At 40.5% G+C, this 18,079-nt stretch overlaps 8 protein-coding genes across 9 annotated transcripts; 4 read left to right on the top strand and 4 right to left on the bottom strand.

Moving 5' to 3' along the window:
* Positions 1 to 96: 96 nt before the first annotated feature.
* LOC148170916 (uncharacterized) lies at positions 97 to 2,371 on the bottom strand. Its single transcript, XM_088042422.1, has 2 exons — positions 2,321 to 2,371; positions 97 to 425 (listed from the first exon to the last, which is right to left on the bottom strand). The coding sequence occupies exon 2, from the start codon at positions 422 to 424 to the stop codon at positions 128 to 130; it is 297 nt and encodes a 98-aa protein (XP_087898548.1). The 5' UTR covers position 425; positions 2,321 to 2,371; the 3' UTR covers positions 97 to 127.
* Positions 2,372 to 2,713: 342 nt separating this feature from the next.
* Positions 2,714 to 4,327, top strand: LOC148170915 (putative peptidoglycan muropeptide transporter SLC46). Its single transcript, XM_088042271.1, has 6 exons — positions 2,714 to 2,787; positions 2,833 to 3,093; positions 3,140 to 3,495; positions 3,542 to 3,911; positions 3,959 to 4,199; positions 4,246 to 4,327. The coding sequence occupies exons 1-6, from the start codon at positions 2,730 to 2,732 to the stop codon at positions 4,325 to 4,327; spliced, it is 1,368 nt and encodes a 455-aa protein (XP_087898397.1). The 5' UTR covers positions 2,714 to 2,729.
* A 559-nt stretch (positions 4,328 to 4,886) lies between these two features.
* Positions 4,887 to 5,584, top strand: LSm7 (U6 snRNA-associated Sm-like protein LSm7). Its single transcript, XM_088041395.1, has 2 exons — positions 4,887 to 5,189; positions 5,235 to 5,584. Exons 1-2 carry the CDS (start codon positions 5,010 to 5,012, stop codon positions 5,547 to 5,549), a joined length of 495 nt encoding a protein of 164 aa, XP_087897521.1. The 5' UTR covers positions 4,887 to 5,009; the 3' UTR covers positions 5,550 to 5,584.
* Positions 5,585 to 5,671: 87 nt separating this feature from the next.
* LOC148170913 (glucose-induced degradation protein 4 homolog) lies at positions 5,672 to 6,920 on the top strand. Its single transcript, XM_088041394.1, has 3 exons — positions 5,672 to 5,879; positions 6,077 to 6,244; positions 6,319 to 6,920. The coding sequence occupies exons 1-3, from the start codon at positions 5,733 to 5,735 to the stop codon at positions 6,613 to 6,615; spliced, it is 612 nt and encodes a 203-aa protein (XP_087897520.1). The 5' UTR covers positions 5,672 to 5,732; the 3' UTR covers positions 6,616 to 6,920.
* Positions 6,921 to 7,318: 398 nt separating this feature from the next.
* On the bottom strand, positions 7,319 to 8,743 carry Rab40 (RAS oncogene family member Rab40). Its single transcript, XM_088041392.1, has 3 exons — positions 8,201 to 8,743; positions 7,740 to 8,156; positions 7,319 to 7,671 (listed from the first exon to the last, which is right to left on the bottom strand). The coding sequence occupies exons 1-3, from the start codon at positions 8,346 to 8,348 to the stop codon at positions 7,412 to 7,414; spliced, it is 825 nt and encodes a 274-aa protein (XP_087897518.1). The 5' UTR covers positions 8,349 to 8,743; the 3' UTR covers positions 7,319 to 7,411.
* Positions 8,744 to 9,525: 782 nt separating this feature from the next.
* SC35 (SR family splicing factor SC35) lies at positions 9,526 to 11,025 on the bottom strand. Of its 2 annotated transcripts, XR_015770349.1 has the most exons (5): positions 10,706 to 11,025; positions 10,514 to 10,651; positions 10,254 to 10,464; positions 10,133 to 10,190; positions 9,526 to 9,740 (listed from the first exon to the last, which is right to left on the bottom strand). XR_015770349.1 is itself a non-coding variant. In XM_088040872.1 (4 exons), the coding sequence occupies exons 1-3, from the start codon at positions 10,885 to 10,887 to the stop codon at positions 10,254 to 10,256; spliced, it is 531 nt and encodes a 176-aa protein (XP_087896998.1). In that variant the 5' UTR covers positions 10,888 to 11,025; the 3' UTR covers positions 9,895 to 10,190. The 2 variants fall into 2 exon arrangements, 1 of the variants encoding a protein (XP_087896998.1); XM_088040872.1 differs by lacking the exon at positions 9,526 to 9,740 and having other exon boundaries at positions 9,895 to 10,190.
* A 283-nt stretch (positions 11,026 to 11,308) lies between these two features.
* On the top strand, positions 11,309 to 12,238 carry LOC148170910 (mitochondrial coenzyme A diphosphatase NUDT8). The gene has a single exon (XM_088041078.1). It carries the CDS (start codon positions 11,490 to 11,492, stop codon positions 12,204 to 12,206), a length of 717 nt encoding a protein of 238 aa, XP_087897204.1. The 5' UTR covers positions 11,309 to 11,489; the 3' UTR covers positions 12,207 to 12,238.
* Positions 12,239 to 12,304: 66 nt separating this feature from the next.
* On the bottom strand, positions 12,305 to 17,685 carry Clic (chloride intracellular channel protein 5). Its single transcript, XM_088041077.1, has 3 exons — positions 17,466 to 17,685; positions 13,218 to 13,484; positions 12,305 to 13,168 (listed from the first exon to the last, which is right to left on the bottom strand). The coding sequence occupies exons 1-3, from the start codon at positions 17,535 to 17,537 to the stop codon at positions 12,725 to 12,727; spliced, it is 783 nt and encodes a 260-aa protein (XP_087897203.1). The 5' UTR covers positions 17,538 to 17,685; the 3' UTR covers positions 12,305 to 12,724.
* Between the last annotated feature and the right edge of the window lie 394 nt (positions 17,686 to 18,079).

Below are 18,079 nucleotides of genomic sequence, written 5' to 3'. Positions count from 1 at the left end.
GTGTTAAGTATAGTAAACCGTTGGAGAAATTGTTTCTAGTTTAGTTCCGTTGTTGTTATAAACAAATTACTGTCGTTACGAATAAAACAAATTCAATAAAAAGTCATCAGTTTAATCTCTAGAGTAATCAAATTTGTGTGCTCTCTTGATTATGTTCATCCATCATCGGCATTTTGTCCCGTTCCTTGGAATTAGTGCCAGGGTCGGACTCGGTTTTATCTTGTAACTGGCGCTCTCTTTCAGCCTCCCATAAATAAGGGTCTTTTTTAAGGGTGATGCACAAGAACGCACTTGCTAACATCCCCAAAATTACGAAGAGGATTAAAATGCCGAAACCAACAATAAAAGTCACCGTGTTGTCAGAAATTTGAAACGAGTCTTGAGAAGTGGAGTTGGAAAGAGACGAATTGAAGCTCACTTCCATTCTGCAAAAGGCCAGCAATTAAAAACAATTAACCGTAAGATTAAAAAGAGGAAGGAACCGGGAAATGTATCTAATTACCAGGAGATATAATTAATTTTTGAAAATTTCGGCGCGAAGTCATCGATTCCTTTGTCTCCCGTTTCATCGAATTTCCCGAACTTCCTGGCGACGCCGCCAGACGAAGCTTTTAAAACAACTTAATTATCCAGCATTCCCCAATTCGTGTCCCATTAGCGAAGGTTAAATTTAATCACCACGTCCCGGTTTGATTTTCGCTAAATTTGTAAAAACATTATAACGAGGCCACAAATCCAGGCCAAATCGTGTTTCAAATACGTAAAATACACCTGCTGGCGAATCCGCGCGCTTAATTAAATGCCAGGACAAGGATTCGGTTCATCCCTCAGGACACGAGTTAATAATAAAAAATGAAAACGTATGTGTTCGCTATTCCCTAGGGATATTCCGTAAAAGTTACCCTCGGTAACGTGATGATGATAAAAGAGTTTCAACGTTTCGATAAGTGGTTTTCGGTTTAACGCGATGATGGTTACACGTGGAAAATAATTTAAAGTGTGATGAAAGTTATCAAAGATTCGATTGCAACTTCCAAGAAAAAGATTCTAATTTAAAGGGAAAACATTTGTTACTTATTTTCAGAGGGTGGAATTGGGGGTAAATTGTAATTTTTTTTGAATTATATTAACCCGGCGCATCCACCATTTGTCAGAGGCCGTTTTTTGAGTCTGCAAACATGTCACCAAAAGCTATAACACCCAATTAAGGAAATTTCGCCTTGTTTTATTGATTTGCGTGTCTGATTTCTCCCTTTCTCAAGTACCGACATCTCAAGTTCCCCCATTACCTAAAGTCAAAGGTGAAAAACAAAGGAAAAATCTTCTGTTATACAAAATAATATTTAAATTAAACAAGTTTTCACCAAAATTAATATTAATTAAACCTTAAACAAATATTTTGAGTACAGCGAAACTATGAAAGCTCGTTGGGAAGTAAATTTATTCAAAATAATTAAACTGCATCAACAAAGCCCCTCAAAGGACATTTTTTAAAAATAACGCCGCCGCGAAATCCCGCAATTCTGATTAAACTTCAATCACTGCTAAATCCTCTTGTCCCGAGTAGAATTAAGTAGCGAACGCGCTTCTTAATACCTACAATACTGGTAAGAATTTGTTTTTCCCCAAGGCGTGACCAGAATGCATTAAAACGAGCGAAATCATGGGGAAAATTGTGTTATTTTAGCGCGCAATTGAGTGTCAATTTTCATTACCGTACGATTATTTCGAACGATTAAATTTCCTCGTGTCCGAAATGGTGGAGGCGCCGGACACAACTCCCCAATGCATCGGCAATTAAAGAAACCACGCGGCTCCAAACAAACAGCCTCAGACGCAATAAAATATTACGACTATTGTTCGTTCTATGGACTAAAGAGTTAGAAAAGAAAATTCCGCAAAGCCCACTCATCCATCAAAGGCGAAGAAATCCAATAACACCTCAATTCGGCGTCTGTTAAATTCGGATAAAAACCCTAAAGAACCTGTCATGTGTCATTTCAAGTGGTATTATGTCGACCGAGCCCATTATGACCCATAAAATTGCATCGTCGACGCTTTTTATGTGTCGCAGGTGCGTAAAAGCACCACAAATTGAATAAAAATCTTCGATGGATCGATACGCAACTTTCACGTTTGATGAAGACCCTCCGGACTGTTTATATTATTCCAAACACGAGAGAAAAATTAAATTTTTTGATGAAACTCCTGTTGATTTATGAGGGTCAGGAAGCGAGGGACGGGATAATGAAGTAATTTCCCCTGAAGCAGGTCGAATTTACCGGGAAAGTGAGTTTTGGTGCGAAAAATTTAAACTTACCCCGAATTTCCGACGGGAATTCTTGGGCAATGGAGCGACGTCTGGCTTGGGGCGTCGCGATGCTACTGAACGCCGCATCCGAGACAACAGATGAGAAATGCGCGGATGCGCAAATGTGTGCAAAACTTGCGATGAAGCGCTCAATTGTGTTATCAGAAGAGGCTTTGGGGTGTCAATAGGGTTGGTAGCACTGTACCAACGGGATAAACTAGTGGAGGCTGCTTTTATGCTATCATGCCAAGTTGGCCAACACACTAATATGTAAAAACATTGATAAAATAAAAATTTTCCTGTGATTTCGGAACGCAGCGCTGCAACAACCTTGAGCGCGCTATTATAATAAATTTGAACTTGAATCCGGCTTAAATAGTTACACTTCTGTGAGTTACCAGGTAATCGTTATCTCGTCATGACTGTCTACATAGAAGTGCCGTCGTTCTTTTTGACTTTCAGTTTCGCCCTCTCTGGTAAACCGCCATTTGTGTTGCCCACCTAATTTTTTCCACTTCCAGGTGACATTAAAACAAATCTAATGATATATCGAGCGTGCTATGTAAGTTTCGGTTACAACAAATCCGAGTGTGCTTTGCTAGGTGGCCACGACGCAGACAACCAAACCGCTCATTTGGAAGAAACAGTTGAACCCTACGTCAACGTGTTGAACATGATTCAGTCAGTAGCAGACGCTAGTTTGGCGACGCTTCTGTGTCTTTTTCTGGGCCCCGGTTCGGACAGATACGGAAGAAAACCAGTGCTTATAGTGACGGCTATTGGTACTTGACGCGCAAATAACTATACTTTTATTCGGAATTTTTCCAGGTTTTACTCTACAGTTCGCTGCTCTCACCGCTTTTGCGGTCTTGGAGGACTTGTCTCCTTGGTACTCTCTTCTTAGTTCCCTCCCAGTGTACTTAACAGGTGGAGGATCCTCCCACCACACTGTCCTGTCGTCGTACATCACCGACATCACAACGGAAGACAACAGAGGGATGAGGATGATCGTAATGGCCGCAGTGTCATCCTCTGCGACTTTTCTGGGAAAAATCTCAAGTTCTTATGTGCTTGCAGCGACTAGTTACGAGCTCATTTTTGCCATCTCAACAGTTTTCTGCCTTACCAATGTTCTTCTAACTGCGATTTTGATCCCAGAGTCGCTATCATTACCCAACCGATCTGTTAGTTGGTATTTAGTGTAACTTTATATTCAGAGGCGTGTTTCAGGGCCGGCTCTGGGGGTTTTTACAAGTGTCTAACATCAAAGACATGGTCACAACAACCTTTCGAAGACGAACAGGTCGAGGGATTATCCTCGTGTGTCTTGTAATTTCAACAATTAACACTATCGCGAATGGTAATGGATCGCTGCTCTTTATGTATCTTCGAGACAAACTCCAGTGGTCTCTACAAGACTTTACTGTCTTCAGTGCTGTTCTTAACATCGTTGGAGTCTTTGGTACGATCACCGGTACCTACCTCTTCCACAACTTACTGAAGATTCCAGAAATCATCATGATACTCCTGGGGTGCACCTCTTCGCTCTTTGGAGCATTGGTTATGCCGTTTGTTCGGTACGACTGGGAGGTTTACACCGGTACCACCACACTCTTTCGTTCTCTCTGATTGTAATTACAATTCTAGTGTCTTTCGTTTGTTCTCTTTGCATGGTTTTAACTCCAATGGTGCGTTCTCTAGTCTCAAAACTCGTGTTAAAAGAAGAAATTGGAAAGATTTTCTCACTGGTGGTGGTCAGTGAGGCCTTGTTTGGCATGGCAGGGTCGCCTATTTTCACGGCGATTTACAACGCGACGATTTCGACGAATCCGGCCCTGTTTTATTTCGCCGCTGCTGGGTTCTACGCTCTTGAGATATCGATTGTTTTGTGAGTGGGTACTCGATGACTTTCTCATGGGAAATTTTTATTACAGAGGAACCATTGGGGTTGTTTGGAGGGATGGAATTCACTACCGCGAAATGGAGGTTGATAATGAGGAGTGTTATCATTCTTAAGAGAAATAAAATGGATTTGTTAGTTATTTTCTGGCCTCTTAAATTGTAAACGTCAAATTAAATTAATTAGATTTATTTTTGGCTCGTTTTCAAAATGAAAATTTCTAAAATCCGTCCCTGTTGTTAAAAAAATTTGAAATTTGCAACAGACATTCAACAGATCAAAAGTAGTCATTTTCCTAAATTTCAATGCCCTAGTATTAAAACTACATAAAGTACAGGTCCGAACGCAAAATATTGGAAATTTGTTTTCTGTTGTTTGAAAAAATTGAAATTTCGTGCAGATAGTCAGCAAGTTCTTCGGAAACATTATATTTACAAGCGCCCTAGACGTTTACACACGTAGTGCGGTAAAAATTGCCCAACTCGTCTGCTCTTCAGATGCGTTTATAAATTAAAATCATTTTACCATAATGAAGATTGATTACCAAAATGGTATTTACATAAATTATTATCTTAATGAAGACGATATTTGTATTTTTAAAGTTATATTAAAACATTTTTTATACAGCGCCATCTTTTGTAATTTTTGTGCACCAACTACAAAATTGACAGAATTGACAGATGACGAAATTTATAAATGTCAGATGTGACAGTTCTCATGAATTTTGAAAAACCCAATTAATTCAATTAAAAGTTTGTGTGCTTCAAACTGATTTTGCACTGTAAAATGTAAATAACTATGTTCGCCCGCCAAAATTTTCAAACTTTTGACATCCTCGGCGCGTCCCTTCTGTCAAATGTGTCAAATGTCAAAAGTGACACTCGCTTGCCGCTCCGATCTTTTAGGTTAGTTTGTGGAAAACACCGAAAATTAAGGGGAAAAATCACAGAAATGGCATCGTCAGGTGACAAATCAAAGGTAAGTGAGGTTGGTTTTCCGCGCGTTTTGACAATTCTGTTGCAGACAAGCGCCGGGGAGCAAAAAGAAAAAAAGCGCAAAGAGTCAATCCTCGACCTCTCGAAATACCTCGAAAAAACAATAAGAGTGAAGTTCGCCGGTGGGCGCGAAGCTAGCGGCATTCTGAAGGGTTACGACCCCCTTTTGAACCTAGTTCTGGACAACACAATTGAATATCTGAGAGACCCAGATGACCCATATAAACTAACAGAAGACACTCGGGCGTTGGGTTTGGTGGTTTGCAGAGGTACCAGCGTGGTGCTGATTTGTCCCATGGATGGGATGGAGTCGATACAGAACCCGTTTATTTCCCAAGACTAATTTTGTACAATAAATTCAATAAATTGTTATTTTTGCCCGCGCGTTTTTTTGAATGTCGCGATCGATGGAAATCAAGTGGGTGGGGAGGCTGCACGCATGCGTTTTAACGTTGCGTGAGTCACCACCGCCATTTTAGCCTAAAAAGTGACATTGGTGACAGTTAGAGATTTAAGTTCGGTCAAAATGCCGGTTAGGGTGGATATAACGCCTCCCCCACCGGCCAACTCCAAGCAGCCGGGTGTGACAAAGTCGCTTTTATACAATGGATCAAAGTTCCAAGGGTTCCAAAAGTCCAAAGGCAATTCGTACGAAGTGGAAGTCGTTTTGCAGGTTAGAATGACGAAAGATGACCACATTCACCAAACGTGACCTTTCCTGACGCTCCTTTATTGCCCCAATTTTCGTTTTGTGCTCGTTTCATAAGCCGAGATCGCATTAATCACTATTTATTTAAAGAAAACTAAAAATATCAACATATGCTAATGTGACATTTAAAAAGGCGGGAAATTTAAACGGTGTGTTTTCAGCACGTAGACGAAGAAAACTCCTATCTGTGTGGATATTTACAAATAAATGGACTCACGGACGAGTATCCGACCCTCACCACGTTCTTTGATGGTGAGATAATCACCCAGAAGTACCCGTTTTTGACGCGGAAGTGGGACGCCGACGAGGACGTCGATAAGAAGCATTGGGTAAGAAACCCTTCATTGGGCGCCAACAATAAACCCCCAATTGGGCGCCAATAAAAAACCCTCTCTTCTTTCAGAGCAAATTTTCGTCGTTTTCCCAGTACGCGAAAACCTTCAATTCCGACAATTTCGATTACAAGGCGCTTTCAGACACGGATTACGTCTTCATGCGGTGGAAAGAGCACTTTTTGGTGCCTGATCACACTATAAAGGACATCAGCGGGGCGTCGTTCGCAGGTTTTTATTACATTTGTTTTCAAAAATCGAAAGCTACAATAGAAGGGTACTATTATCATCGTAGTAGTGAATGGTTCCAGTCCTTAAATTTAACACATGTGCCTGAAAATAGTATACAAATATATGAATTTAGGTGAATTTCTCAAGTCTTACCGTTATGATCCGTTCAACTCACGCATGCTCTCTTAGCGCAAAATTGGTTCCCACAGTATTTCCGGTTAAGTTTTTTGGTATTAAAATAGGTGTCATAGCGAGCAGTATTTATGTTGTTATGTACATATTCTGGGTAGTTTGGCTTTGGTTGTTTAAAGAACTGACATTTGACTGGGTACCTTTAAGTTTTAATTTGTAAAAATTTCTTAGCGTAAGTAGCAAAATAAGTCATTATTGTTATGTATATTGTGTATAAATGTATTGAATATATTTTTTTGAATTGTTTTTATGTTGGCGTTTTTATTAATAAATAAAACCAAAATGTAGAAATTTATTCAGTACCAGATATTATTATTATTGAGATACATTGTTATAAGAAAATAACGTGACCTGTTTACGTAACATAAAACTGTTAGTAAAAAGTATAAATAAAGTAAAAAAAGTACAGGTTAAATTAAGCAGTGCTATGTACACGAATAAGGTAACACAAAGTCAATTATTTACAAATCCAATGACTAAAAAAGTGCAATACTGACTTATTCACTAAAGTAACGTCAAAACAGTTTTGGCGGCCATTTTGAAAATGGCCGCCACATCGATACACAGTAGACATATTTACATTTACATCTATACCCGAACTAGGACGGTTACGCAACTGTCTCATTCCAACTAAGAAAATATGAAACGTTTAGTTCTGACAGTTAATCTTGATATGTCATATATTACAACAATTTTGTACAATATCACAAAACCTAATAAAAATTCAATAAAACACAAGTATCAGGATATAGTACAGGAATTCCTCGGGACGCAACTGGTTCTATTGTCGCTTCCAGGCGACGTGGGGGTACTTATAAACCTCAATTTGCGCCCGTTACTTTTCCTTTGACTATGTGTGTACTTTAACTGTGTCGAGGTTGTGGTTAATGCGTACGATTTTAAATAGGATTTCACACAAGTTGGTAGAGGAAGCTGCTCTATACTGTACACTGTGGTTCTGGCCACGATGGCACGACAGCACAGTTCCTGCAGGCTCAGCACTGAAACAAAAGACGTGAGAATACGACCAGCAAAACCAACAGACTAAAATAAAAAAATGAAATTGTACCTTTGTTTGAGCGCCACAGTCTCTCCATGCCGTTCCTCTGCAGCGCCATCCTGGACAACTCACAGAAACTCTCGTGAATATTAAAATTGCACAAAGGCGACACCTCAAAAAACGCCATACTGTGTCTGTTAGCATACATCTGAGCATCCCTCTCCCCCACTTTTCTCTTAAAGGCAAAATGCAAGCGATTTCCTACGAGAACTTTAGGCACCCCTGGAGCGTGTTCATCGACTTCTTTGAGCCACCGATCTAACCCGTCGAATGACCACCGGTTTGTTATATCATACACTAACAAAACACCCTGTGCTCCTCTGGAATATGAACGAATTATGGTACAAAACCGGCCCTGTCCCGACGTGTCCCACAGTTGCAAGCGCACTCTTTTACCATCGAGGAGGATCGTCGTGGTTTTGTAAGCTGAAAACGACGTTTTATGGGGGTTTTGAAGGGGGTTGGCTTACCGCTCCCGCTGCAAAAAGGGGACTCTGCAGCGCCATCGTCGAGTTCAGACAGGATTTCCTGCTTCCCGACGTCACTGTCTCCGACTAAAAGGAACTTGAGAAGGTAGTCGTAAGGTTTTTGGGGAGGCTTTCCGCTATCCTCAGCCATAGCAGTGGAGTTGGTCCGAGTTTAACCATAATAATGAATTTTCGTTTCACTTTAGCAAACTCACATTTAAGTGCAGTTCACAAAGTCGAGTCGTTCCACTTCAAAAATGCAAATTCCTTTGCTGTCGTTTATTTTTATTGGACAAGGTCGTTGGTTTAAGTAAATAAACAGATGGTGGATTTGGGTGGTTTTACACTGGCTAACTTCACACTTGGCACTCCAACACTTTCACTGATTGCTTTTTCGGCGGTTGTGGACTTTGGTTGCGATTATAAACGGAAATATTTCGAGTTTCCTTACAAACAATGGTCGGGAAGGTGGATCTGACTTATCTGTCACTTTTTTGTAACTTGATGGGAGACCGCAGGCGTACCAACCTGAGAATGACGTGTCCCTAAACGGACTTTCAAATTTGGGGGCAATGATTTGAACACACTTTCTCCTCTAATTGTTTAATTTAACGCACGATTAACAATTTCTCCTCGGTTATCTCGACGACCAGTGACCCCGGCTGGCTCCGTTACCCACATTTTTACAGAAAAAAGGCCAACGAAATGGCAATTTTATAATTTCCGTTAAAAACATGAATTTATAAAAAATACAATATACTCGGTCCGCTTATTAAGGCCGAAAAAGCGTTTGATCTTGAAGCAATTGTGACATGCGTAGAAGCTAATCGTAATACGCAAGTTTGCCAAAACTTTTTAATCCTTATTTAAATCTCTTTAGGAACTAACCTTTGATTCATTCTTAACTAATGTGAGATGTTGATAAACCAAACTTTGACAACGCGTTAACGTCAAAAATCGTTATTCAATTTTCCCCTAAATTTCTCCCTAAACCGGATTTACACCCAAGCATTTTAGAAAATTTTCACAGGAGAGTGGACTTTATGTATTTTGGCGTGGAAACTTTGGGGAAACTGAATGAAACAATTGTGTGGGATAAGATCTTTATTATCCAAAACCTGCAAATAGAAAATACTTCACTTTAACACACTCATCGTTCAAAAAAAAACCACCCATTCCTTACCTGTCAACCCGTGACCTTTAAAAACCACACCCACAGAAAAGTGCATGAAATGATACAAATGGGGGCTGCCTGATGTGTTTCCATAACTTACCATATGAAATATACCCCCCAAACCCTTAAAAAGTTTAGCTGGTAGAAGTAAGAAAAGACCGGCAGCCCCTGGGTTGACTGTGAACGGCGGAAGACACTGGACAGCCCCAACGAGCAACGAGGGCCTGGCTAGGGTCCAGTTTGTTCAAGACACTGCCACCCCTTGCTCACGACCGACTGGTACACTGCCACCACCGCTCTTTCTCTCGATCGCTCGTTTCAACAGCTACACAGCATTTTTTCGACTGCTACACAGCACCACTGCGCCTGCTGTTCACATAAAAGACGTTAGTTATTCCAATGAAGATTGGGATTTTGTCTGGAGGGCTTCGCGCCGCCTTCTTAACTAACTTTAACATTCAGAGTGTGTTAACAAAGCGGCGGAAGCGTAGTGACGTCACTTCTTACAAGAAAACAAGCCATGACTGGTTTATAAGTAAATTTATAGGGGAAATTCATTACAAACAACCAAAACTTAATCTAAAAATCAAACCGTACATGTTAACGAATCTGAACGAAAAGAAAAGGGAAACAAAATTAAATTAACATCGAACTGATGGAGTCAAATTGCTTTCATTCAAAATTATTACATAATTGTTTCTTTCAAAACAAAAAATTTCAGTGCTAAGGTCTGAGGTGATTTTAATATCTAGGGTAAATACCTTTCAAGAGAGCAACGCCTGTAACAGCTTTCGCGCCTGCTCTGCTACAGCCCTGCACCTGAAACACATAAAAAAAAAACACACCAACATTTTTACAACCTCTCAAGTCCGTTAAACCCACCTAAGACCTCGACCTAGAACGTGATTTACTGTTGGACTTTGATTTGGATCTCCTGGCATCCGATTTCGACGCCGACCTAGATCGCCCCCTTGAACTCTTACTATCAGAGCGTGAATTGGAGCGACTCCGTGACCGATTCCTGGATCGCGACTTACTCTTCCTTCCACGTGATCTCGACCGTGAGCGTGAATACCTTGATCGTGAACGTGATCTAGAGCAAGCCCCCAATTAGTGTCTTATCGTCTCAACAATCCCATTACCTTCTCCGGCCGCGGTACCGCCGATGCGGCGACGTCGGGCGTCCATATCTAGCCATTTGTACCCTCAACTCCCTGCCGTCGAGCATCCGTCCGTCCATGGCGTCGAGGGCGTCTTCAGCGTCGCGTTTATCGTAAAACCTACAATATGGAGGGGGCGAGGTCATCTCCACGAATACAAACAACTCCACGTACCTGACGAAGGCGAAGCCTCTGCTTTCACGCGTGAAGCGGTCTCGAGGGATGTAAATATCGCCGACATCCCCACATCGTTCGAAAACCCTTCTGAGGTCCTCGGGGGTGGTGCGATATGTTAGATTGTCAACTTTTAAGGAAACCATACCGTCAATACGTGGGGGTGGCCGCCCATAACTCATTTTGAGAGAAAAGTTAAATAAACGAGCACAGCTTCAATAAATAAACGCGAAAATTCACACTGCACGGTTCTCGACGTGTAATGAAAACAATATGGCGGTGGCGACGTTGCCAACTCGGCGCATGTCCACCAGAGGAGGGGATGAGCAAACATTATTACCAACCTTGCGGGGCGAATTTCGACGAGCAAACAAAAGTTTACAAGTGATTGCGATCTAATCTTTACGAAGTTTGGTCATACCGACTATTAATAAAGTTTTCTCAATAATACAGAAAAGGTGAAAAATAGATGTGGCAACGTGGCGAAATCAGCCTTCCCGATTTCGAATGAACGATGTGTATTGCTGGCTGCATAACCTTGAGCACTAATGCAACAATTCAAATTTACCGCCAAAATAAAGAAAAACCTGTCATTAAAATAATATTAATAAACCAACTGTAGTTCTTCAACGGTTTATTAGCGCTCGTTCCGTAAAATCGAGCAGTTTCGAACAACCCCCACGAATTTCTCCATCGAAGTTGAAAATTGCATTTGCTGTCAGCTGTCAAACGCTCCACCTATCCGAAATTCTTGTGATGCAATTCGCTGCAGAAAAACCCCACAATGTTACCAACGCAGCGTTCGCTCTTGCGTAAGTCTTTATTACTTCGAAAATACAGTGCGTTCGCTCCTGAAACAATTTTCAATGAAGAAAACAAAAAGAAAACCCTTGCGAAATTCGCCAAATACCAGTCGGTAAAATCATCGGCCAAGTTACCGACGAAGCGTGCCGCAGTGTTGATCCCGCTTTGCGTCATCCGAAACAAGGTGTCGCTACTGTACACCGTGCGCGCGGCAAATTTGAAAAGTCACCGTGGTCAAATCAGTTTTCCTGGAGGGATGGAGGATGCTGGAGATTTGAATGGTGAGCAGACGGCGACGAGGGAGACTCAAGAGGAGTTGGGGGTGGAACTTGGACGGATAGAGATTTGGGGAAAAGGTGGGGCGATTGTGGACAGGTACAACACGAGTGTTCTTCCGATTGTTGGAGCTCTTAATATTAAGGACGTGGAGAGGGATTTGAACTTTAATAGGAGTGAAGTTAGGGAGGTTTTTACAGTGCCGTTGGAGACGTTGTGTGATCCGGAGTATTTTAGACACACGCAGTTTCGGACTAACCTTTCCATGCCGGTGTTCTTGTATGGGAAGAAAAAAATTTGGGGGCTCACTGCTGTTATTACGCACATGTTTTTAAAGTCGCTGTTACCTAGTGATGTTTATAAGCAGAATATTCGGTATGTGCCCCCTTTGAGGGCGGCGATGCCCTACAGGTTGTTGTAACGGTTTTCAGGGTAATTTAATAAAAAAAATAAAGTACAATAATGTTTTTTTGTTCATTAGGAGTAGAATGGGGGCGATAACTTTCAGGGCTTGGGAGCTTGTGTCACAGTTACCTTTATTACGTAAAATACATACAACGTAATTATGAATTATTTCTTATTTATACTGATATAAATGTTAAACAAAACTAGCATTTAAGTAACTTTATTCCCGTGGTCGGAAGCCTTGAAATTTCCGTGGATTCCGACCCCCGAAAAACCTAACTTGCTGATTAAAGATACGATTTTCAAGTCCAGCTTAAAAATTTAGAAAAACTTAACGAAATACTGCTCAACATGAAAAAGCCTTTGTATAAAATTTCGTAACAAGTCAGCACTGGATGTCATAAATGGTTGAAAACGTAAAAAAGCGTGTTAGAGAAACCCGCGAGGTAAACTCACCTTAACGACGTTAAACTTTGTACTAAGTGACACACCTCGTCAAGTTTCTCTACTTAAAAGTTATATAAAATCTTGTGATTATGTTTCCGCAACAATGGGAATAGAAGTGGTGAATACTGGAGTCTCGAGTTCTATCCTCGCCGTTGTTCGCAGCCCCAACTGATTTTTAATGTGACTAATGATGTCTTGGTCCGCGGGGCAACTTTGTCTGAACGCCTCCAGTTCGTACATGTTAGCCATGTACGTCCACAGCGGCGTAAAAGTGGTCGGGATTTCAAATTTACGGAAGGCTTTAGCACCGATGCGGATATGTTGAAGTCTCGGCATCAATTCGCAATCGAAACAGGACATTGTGTCACCGGTAAGGAAACGAGTGCCTCTTTTCCCCAAGAAATCGTTGATCCTTTCCAGGTGCGAGTAAAGAGGCTGACTCGCTTCCTTCGTGTCCGTCGATTCGAACTTTGTTACGTACATTTTGAACTTGGTGTAAAGATTTTCGATAAGAGTGGCGACTTCTTTGTCCTGAAAACAACACTCAGAACTGTCTTTTGGGAGGTTTAGTTACACGCACCTGTACGAATAAATTATGACCACCTGGGACGTTCTTCATGATGTGCCTTTCGATCTTTTCGTTCTCTAAGATTGCCATTCCTCGATCGATTAAGATCGGGGGCGGAGTTGCTTCGAAATTCGTGCGGAAATCGGGTGGGGGCTTTTGCATGTCCACTGTGGTTACTTTGAGACTGATGGTTTTTAGTTCCGCCAAAAGGTACAGCTCCATGAAGTATTCCTGGCAAAAAAGACAAGCTCCCTTGCGGCGGCCATCTATCGTTGATGCCTAAGCAGCGAGAAGTTAGCCAGAGATATTAGCGTGTCATTGATCAATTAATTAATTAATAAAACAGGTGAGACTCCGATATGTGGCGCATTCTGCCTCCGACACTGAACGTGTAGCGTACATTTAATTAGCGTAATTAATGCAGAAAATCGCCGATAACGTTAGACACTCGTGCGTTGTAAAAGCAACAATTAGAACAATACAGCGTTCGTAATGGCGCAATTACCGATAACTTGTCTTTGCACACCACAACTTCATTCCTATTACATTTAACCTTATCTCCGAGATTGTACTGTAGCCGGCACCAAATACCGGGTTTATGGCTTCAAGACCACTACAGTAGCTGATTCTTAAATTTTCTAATTTATGACAGGCATCGGTAAAGTGTTTTAGTTGTATTGACAAAATTTAAGAATCAAGCACTGTGGTGGCTACATAAATTCCTTTTTTGACGAGGAAATCCCACATTCTATAAAGATAACATGACTTCTTCCAGCACTTTTTCAATTGTTATCGTTGATAAACGCTGCGTTTTTTTCTCTGAAATAACTAACAAACAAGGTCACTGTGTTCGTACCGTCATTTGTTCAATATTTATTTGCAACAATGTGAAAAAATTTACAAGTTTGCATAGTAAACCGTTACGAGTTGAGCAGGGAATTTAAAAAAGCGACAAACTAGATCGCGTTTCGCATTCCATCAAGGTTGGTAAACCTGTATGGTCGTCGCGACACCCAACTGGGTCATATACTCTAATCCCGCCAGGTTAGATGTAACAATGTAATTAGCGTTTTTGCGCCTTGATTAGATGAAAACTTGGGATGTTTGGAAATTTCGCGCTTGATAAGATTTCGCGGAAAAGGAAATGGGTTGTGAAAGTTTGGGAGCGTTATGGAAGGAAAAACGGAGGTGACACTTTCGATTAGTTTACAAATGCTAAATTTAAAGACGATTACGTAAAGATGGGGCTTACGTCAGTGTTGAAACAACATTAGTCATGTGTTTGAGAGTTTTTATTCCCGCCGCAACTTCCTTCTCTTTAATGAAAAGAAAAATGTTTATCGTATGAAACAATCGTTTTGTTTCTTTGTCATCGCTATTTGCAAGTCAAATGAGCAAAGACTCTCAACATTTGTCATTGAATTTTGTTGGGCTCAACGAGACCGAATCAACTAAATTCACACAACAATATATTGAACGGAATTCAAGTGATCTTTCCAAGATGCATATTGCAAAACCTTCACGGAACAGCAGATGTCATCGGTATTTTTATGTTATCGGATAGGTGAATGGAAAATTGTTGAAAGATTACGTTTGCTATAATGGATTATACCGATCACCTTCAAGAGGATCAGCTGTGATTATTCCATTTGATTGGTCAGAAAACGTTTGTTTTCATCGCCAATCAACTGTTTTCGTGTCTTCTTGATAAAGGTGATTGACACAGGATCAAATCTCCAAATGTCAAACCACAACAGAACTTCTGCAACAGTCAAAAAAATGCACAGTTCACTTTTCGCCGCGTAAATTGGTTCGATACTAATCAAGCAATCAATCAAGATAATTGCCAATAGGATCAATTATTGACGTAATTTCACCCAATTTGTCGAATAGTTCAAAATAACACGTTTGGTGCCTTTTGGTTTTCCTCCAATTACGTTGGTAGCCAACCAAATTAATGGAAACAAATTTCATTGTGTCCAACAAGAAGATATCTAATCTACTTTTATCTAATTATTGATATTTCTATTTTTTATATTTGTTCAAGAGCCAATAAAGTGCATTGATGGTGCCTCGTAAAAATCGAACAAAACCGGCGTTTATACGCTTTGCGGAACTGTCATGTCAACAATGACATCATTGCATACTAGATTTGAACCTCAACTGTTTCATACAGAGCTACCAACATTAGTTAAATTCCAAAGCCCCCTCTCATGTTTTTTTCCTTGTTCGAGTATCATGAAGTAACAAAAATCAAATTTTCCGCAATATTATTGTTTGATCCAGAGCTACCAACGTTTTTTAAATTCCAAAGCCTCCTCTCATGTTTTTATTCCACGTTCGAGTATCATAAAATAACAAAAATGAAGTTTTTCCGCGGTATTATTATAGACAATCTAAAAAATTTACGGCCCAATTTATTGTTTAAATGACTCGTAAAACGTAAAAACCAAATAAAATCAACAATCGTCGCTATCACAGCTGTAAAAAACAAAACGATGGAGAATTTGGTACAAGAAACTTATCTAGGTCTCGGTTTCTACTGTAGGCAAAAATTCAGCCAAAACACACATGTTTGATTAACCAGCTGCAATAAAACTAAAATTAAATGAATTATAAGCTTAATTAATTTGATATCGCAATATAATTTCTAGTTTTCATTGACATCAAATTACTGCATATCCTGCGGAAAAACTGCCCGGTTTCTACAATTTTAGACTTTCCTGGCATCGAGAAATGTTTCAAAACAAGCAAACGAATGCAGTGTTGATATCTGGCAGGTTTTAAAATAAAACGCTTTTAGTTTCACGAGTGTTCGGGTTGATCTGTTGCACAAATGAAATTTTCCAGATGATAATGATCGAATTGAGGTCTAATAAAAGTGAATTACGGCCAAACGAATTAACAGCTTATCGGGGCGATTTTAAATGGAGGATTAGCAAAGTTTAGACCTTGAATATTGAAGAATCTGGTTCAAACTTCTGGATAGTTTCTTTGGTTTTTTTATCAACGTCGACCAGCAGATGTGAACAGACCAAAAAGACAAGCCGAGAAAGTGCGGCTAAAAACTGCCATTTGCAGAAAGTTTTTTCTTGTCCTTATTTGACCAGTAATTGATCAAATGTGACGAAATTTAAGCGTACTCTCTCCACTTTGTGACATACTGTTGAACCGCTGCAACTATCTAGTTCTTCAAACGCACAACAAAGTGTGAAATCCGACCAGTTACATTTGTTTTTACACATCAATGAAAGGATCATTTTACCGGTGTAAATGTCAAACTTTCCTCGGTTATCGTCCCAGAGCCGTATTCTTGAACCGTTCGAGTTGAGACGTATACGAGTCGTATACGCGTTCTCACCGGTGACTTGACGCGAACGCTAAATTCGCACGCTCGAGTCCGAGCGAAAGCCGTATTTTTGAATCGTGCGAATCGAGACGTATAGAATTTCATCGGTCTTGATCGGACTCGCTTGAGCGTTCGCGTCAAGTCACCGGTGAGAACGCGTATACGACTCGTATACGTCTCAACTCGAACGGTTCAAGAATACGGCTCCCAATTCGCCTTCGAGAAAGTTCTAAATTTAACGTTGCTAAAAACTTGGTTTAACGTGACATAACAGGGATAATATACTGGTCAAACAGTGGCTTTCGATGACCTTCGATGGCTATTTTCCACTGCGTTGGAGGTCAAGGTTGGAAAAAACTTGAGCCTTTGACCTGACTTTTTCGTTCGAATTTAGAGTAATTGGGTGTAATTAACGTGACTCCTACGTTTATACAAAACGGGACTGAAGATTTTATTACGTAAAGTAGGCTTTCATGTCAGAGATCATGGCTGCATTATTCAACATTGCAAGATGTGCATTCAAGTCACCGAATTCTATTATAAATTAATAACGAAATTCCCACGACCGCAGACAATCGCTAATTAAGCTTATAAGGCCGCTGTGTTAACACCACCAAAGGAGTGCCTCAAGGCTTCACGAAAGTGACAACCTAAACCTATTCCTCCAATCCTTCCGCTAAAAAGTGAGTCATGTACTGGAAGACCGTGACATACTCAACATTTGCACCGGGCAGGATTCTGAAAATTTCAAATTTTAAACCGCGCGCCAATTTCTCACCCAAGGCCGTTTTCCAGCGATTATTTATTTCGGTACGATTTGGTGTGCAAAGAAAGTTAGAATCGGTAACTTTCCAAGATGTAGGTGGCAATTTTAGGCACGCCCCATTTTAGACGGTGCGAGCAATACTTACACGGATGATAAGTTCGATTTCGGGCACTTCACCATTTTCCGAGTGCCCGTTCTCGTTGACTTCTTCAGACATCGTTCGTGGGTACAAAAACGGAAAACAATACGATTAAAGGCACTGAACAGACTTATCTGAACACTCTCACACTTCTGACTTTACTGATCTTGTGACTCAGTTGGAAATTTGACAGATGTTTACGCGGTGCAGCGGGACCTGCATTACCGACATTGACGTAAATATAAAAATATTTAGTGCTGCTTATGCAACCAACAATACACATGGCTGTTGCTGTTGCATAACGACTAGATACATTTAGGCAATTTTAAAAAAGAAAAATTGAGAAAATGGGAAATATCACAGACGAGTTATTAGGAGAAAACTAATGGAAACACTTCTCTCTATTGCGTGTCGATCAAAATTAAAAAAAAGACGCGAAAACGTCCGCAAAACACCACTTTTTCATGTACCCAAACACAAAAACAAGTCAAAATTATTATTTACAGCCCCGAAACATTGGTACCAACCAAAACGTCACAGAGGCTTAAAATCTGACTGAGTAGAATTCCCCGATCGCTATTCCCACGTAAATAAAGCCTCCCCGATATCAGTTTTATTAT

This window comes from Gnatocerus cornutus, chromosome 7 (assembly GCF_029298725.1).
Source record: "Gnatocerus cornutus isolate USDA-ARS CGAHR chromosome 7, icGnaCorn1.1, whole genome shotgun sequence".
Taxonomy (NCBI): domain Eukaryota; kingdom Metazoa; phylum Arthropoda; class Insecta; order Coleoptera; family Tenebrionidae; genus Gnatocerus; species Gnatocerus cornutus.
Note: the sequence above shows the minus strand (reverse complement) of the source record. Positions and strands in the feature narration are given on the sequence as shown.

Excerpts from the sequence above, each read along its gene's own strand:
- LSm7 (XM_088041395.1), top strand. The coding sequence starts at position 5,010 with ATGTTCGCCCGCCAAAATTTTCAAACTTTTGACATCCTCGGCGCGTCC. Across the intron at positions 5,190-5,234 it reads CGTCAGGTGACAAATCAAAG|ACAAGCGCCGGGGAGCAAAA; the intron begins GTAAGTGAGGTT and ends ATTCTGTTGCAG.
- LOC148170910 (XM_088041078.1), top strand. The coding sequence starts at position 11,490 with ATGTTACCAACGCAGCGTTCGCTCTTGCGTAAGTCTTTATTACTTCGA.
- Rab40 (XM_088041392.1), bottom strand. The coding sequence starts at position 8,348 with ATGGCTGAGGATAGCGGAAAGCCTCCCCAAAAACCTTACGACTACCTT. Across the intron at positions 8,157-8,200 it reads CCCTTTTTGCAGCGGGAGCG|CTTACAAAACCACGACGATC; the intron begins GTAAGCCAACCC and ends CGTCGTTTTCAG. Across the intron at positions 7,672-7,739 it reads ACTGTGGCGCTCAAACAAAG|TGCTGAGCCTGCAGGAACTG; the intron begins GTACAATTTCAT and ends CTTTTGTTTCAG.
- LOC148170916 (XM_088042422.1), bottom strand. The coding sequence starts at position 424 with ATGGAAGTGAGCTTCAATTCGTCTCTTTCCAACTCCACTTCTCAAGAC.
- Clic (XM_088041077.1), bottom strand. The coding sequence starts at position 17,537 with ATGTCTGAAGAAGTCAACGAGAACGGGCACTCGGAAAATGGTGAAGTG. Across the intron at positions 13,485-17,465 it reads AAATCGAACTTATCATCCGT|GCATCAACGATAGATGGCCG; the intron begins GTAAGTATTGCT and ends CTCGCTGCTTAG. Across the intron at positions 13,169-13,217 it reads GTCATAATTTATTCGTACAG|GACAAAGAAGTCGCCACTCT; the intron begins GTGCGTGTAACT and ends TGTTGTTTTCAG.
- LOC148170915 (XM_088042271.1), top strand. The coding sequence starts at position 2,730 with ATGACTGTCTACATAGAAGTGCCGTCGTTCTTTTTGACTTTCAGTTTC. Across the intron at positions 3,912-3,958 it reads CGACTGGGAGGTTTACACCG|TGTCTTTCGTTTGTTCTCTT; the intron begins GTACCACCACAC and ends TTACAATTCTAG. Across the intron at positions 4,200-4,245 it reads CTTGAGATATCGATTGTTTT|AGGAACCATTGGGGTTGTTT; the intron begins GTGAGTGGGTAC and ends TTTTTATTACAG.
- SC35 (XM_088040872.1), bottom strand. The coding sequence starts at position 10,887 with ATGAGTTATGGGCGGCCACCCCCACGTATTGACGGTATGGTTTCCTTA. Across the intron at positions 10,652-10,705 it reads AGAGGCTTCGCCTTCGTCAG|GTTTTACGATAAACGCGACG; the intron begins GTACGTGGAGTT and ends TCCATATTGTAG. Across the intron at positions 10,465-10,513 it reads CGGTACCGCGGCCGGAGAAG|ATCACGTTCACGATCAAGGT; the intron begins GTAATGGGATTG and ends GGCTTGCTCTAG.
- LOC148170913 (XM_088041394.1), top strand. The coding sequence starts at position 5,733 with ATGCCGGTTAGGGTGGATATAACGCCTCCCCCACCGGCCAACTCCAAG. Across the intron at positions 5,880-6,076 it reads AAGTGGAAGTCGTTTTGCAG|CACGTAGACGAAGAAAACTC; the intron begins GTTAGAATGACG and ends GTGTGTTTTCAG. Across the intron at positions 6,245-6,318 it reads ACGTCGATAAGAAGCATTGG|AGCAAATTTTCGTCGTTTTC; the intron begins GTAAGAAACCCT and ends CTCTTCTTTCAG.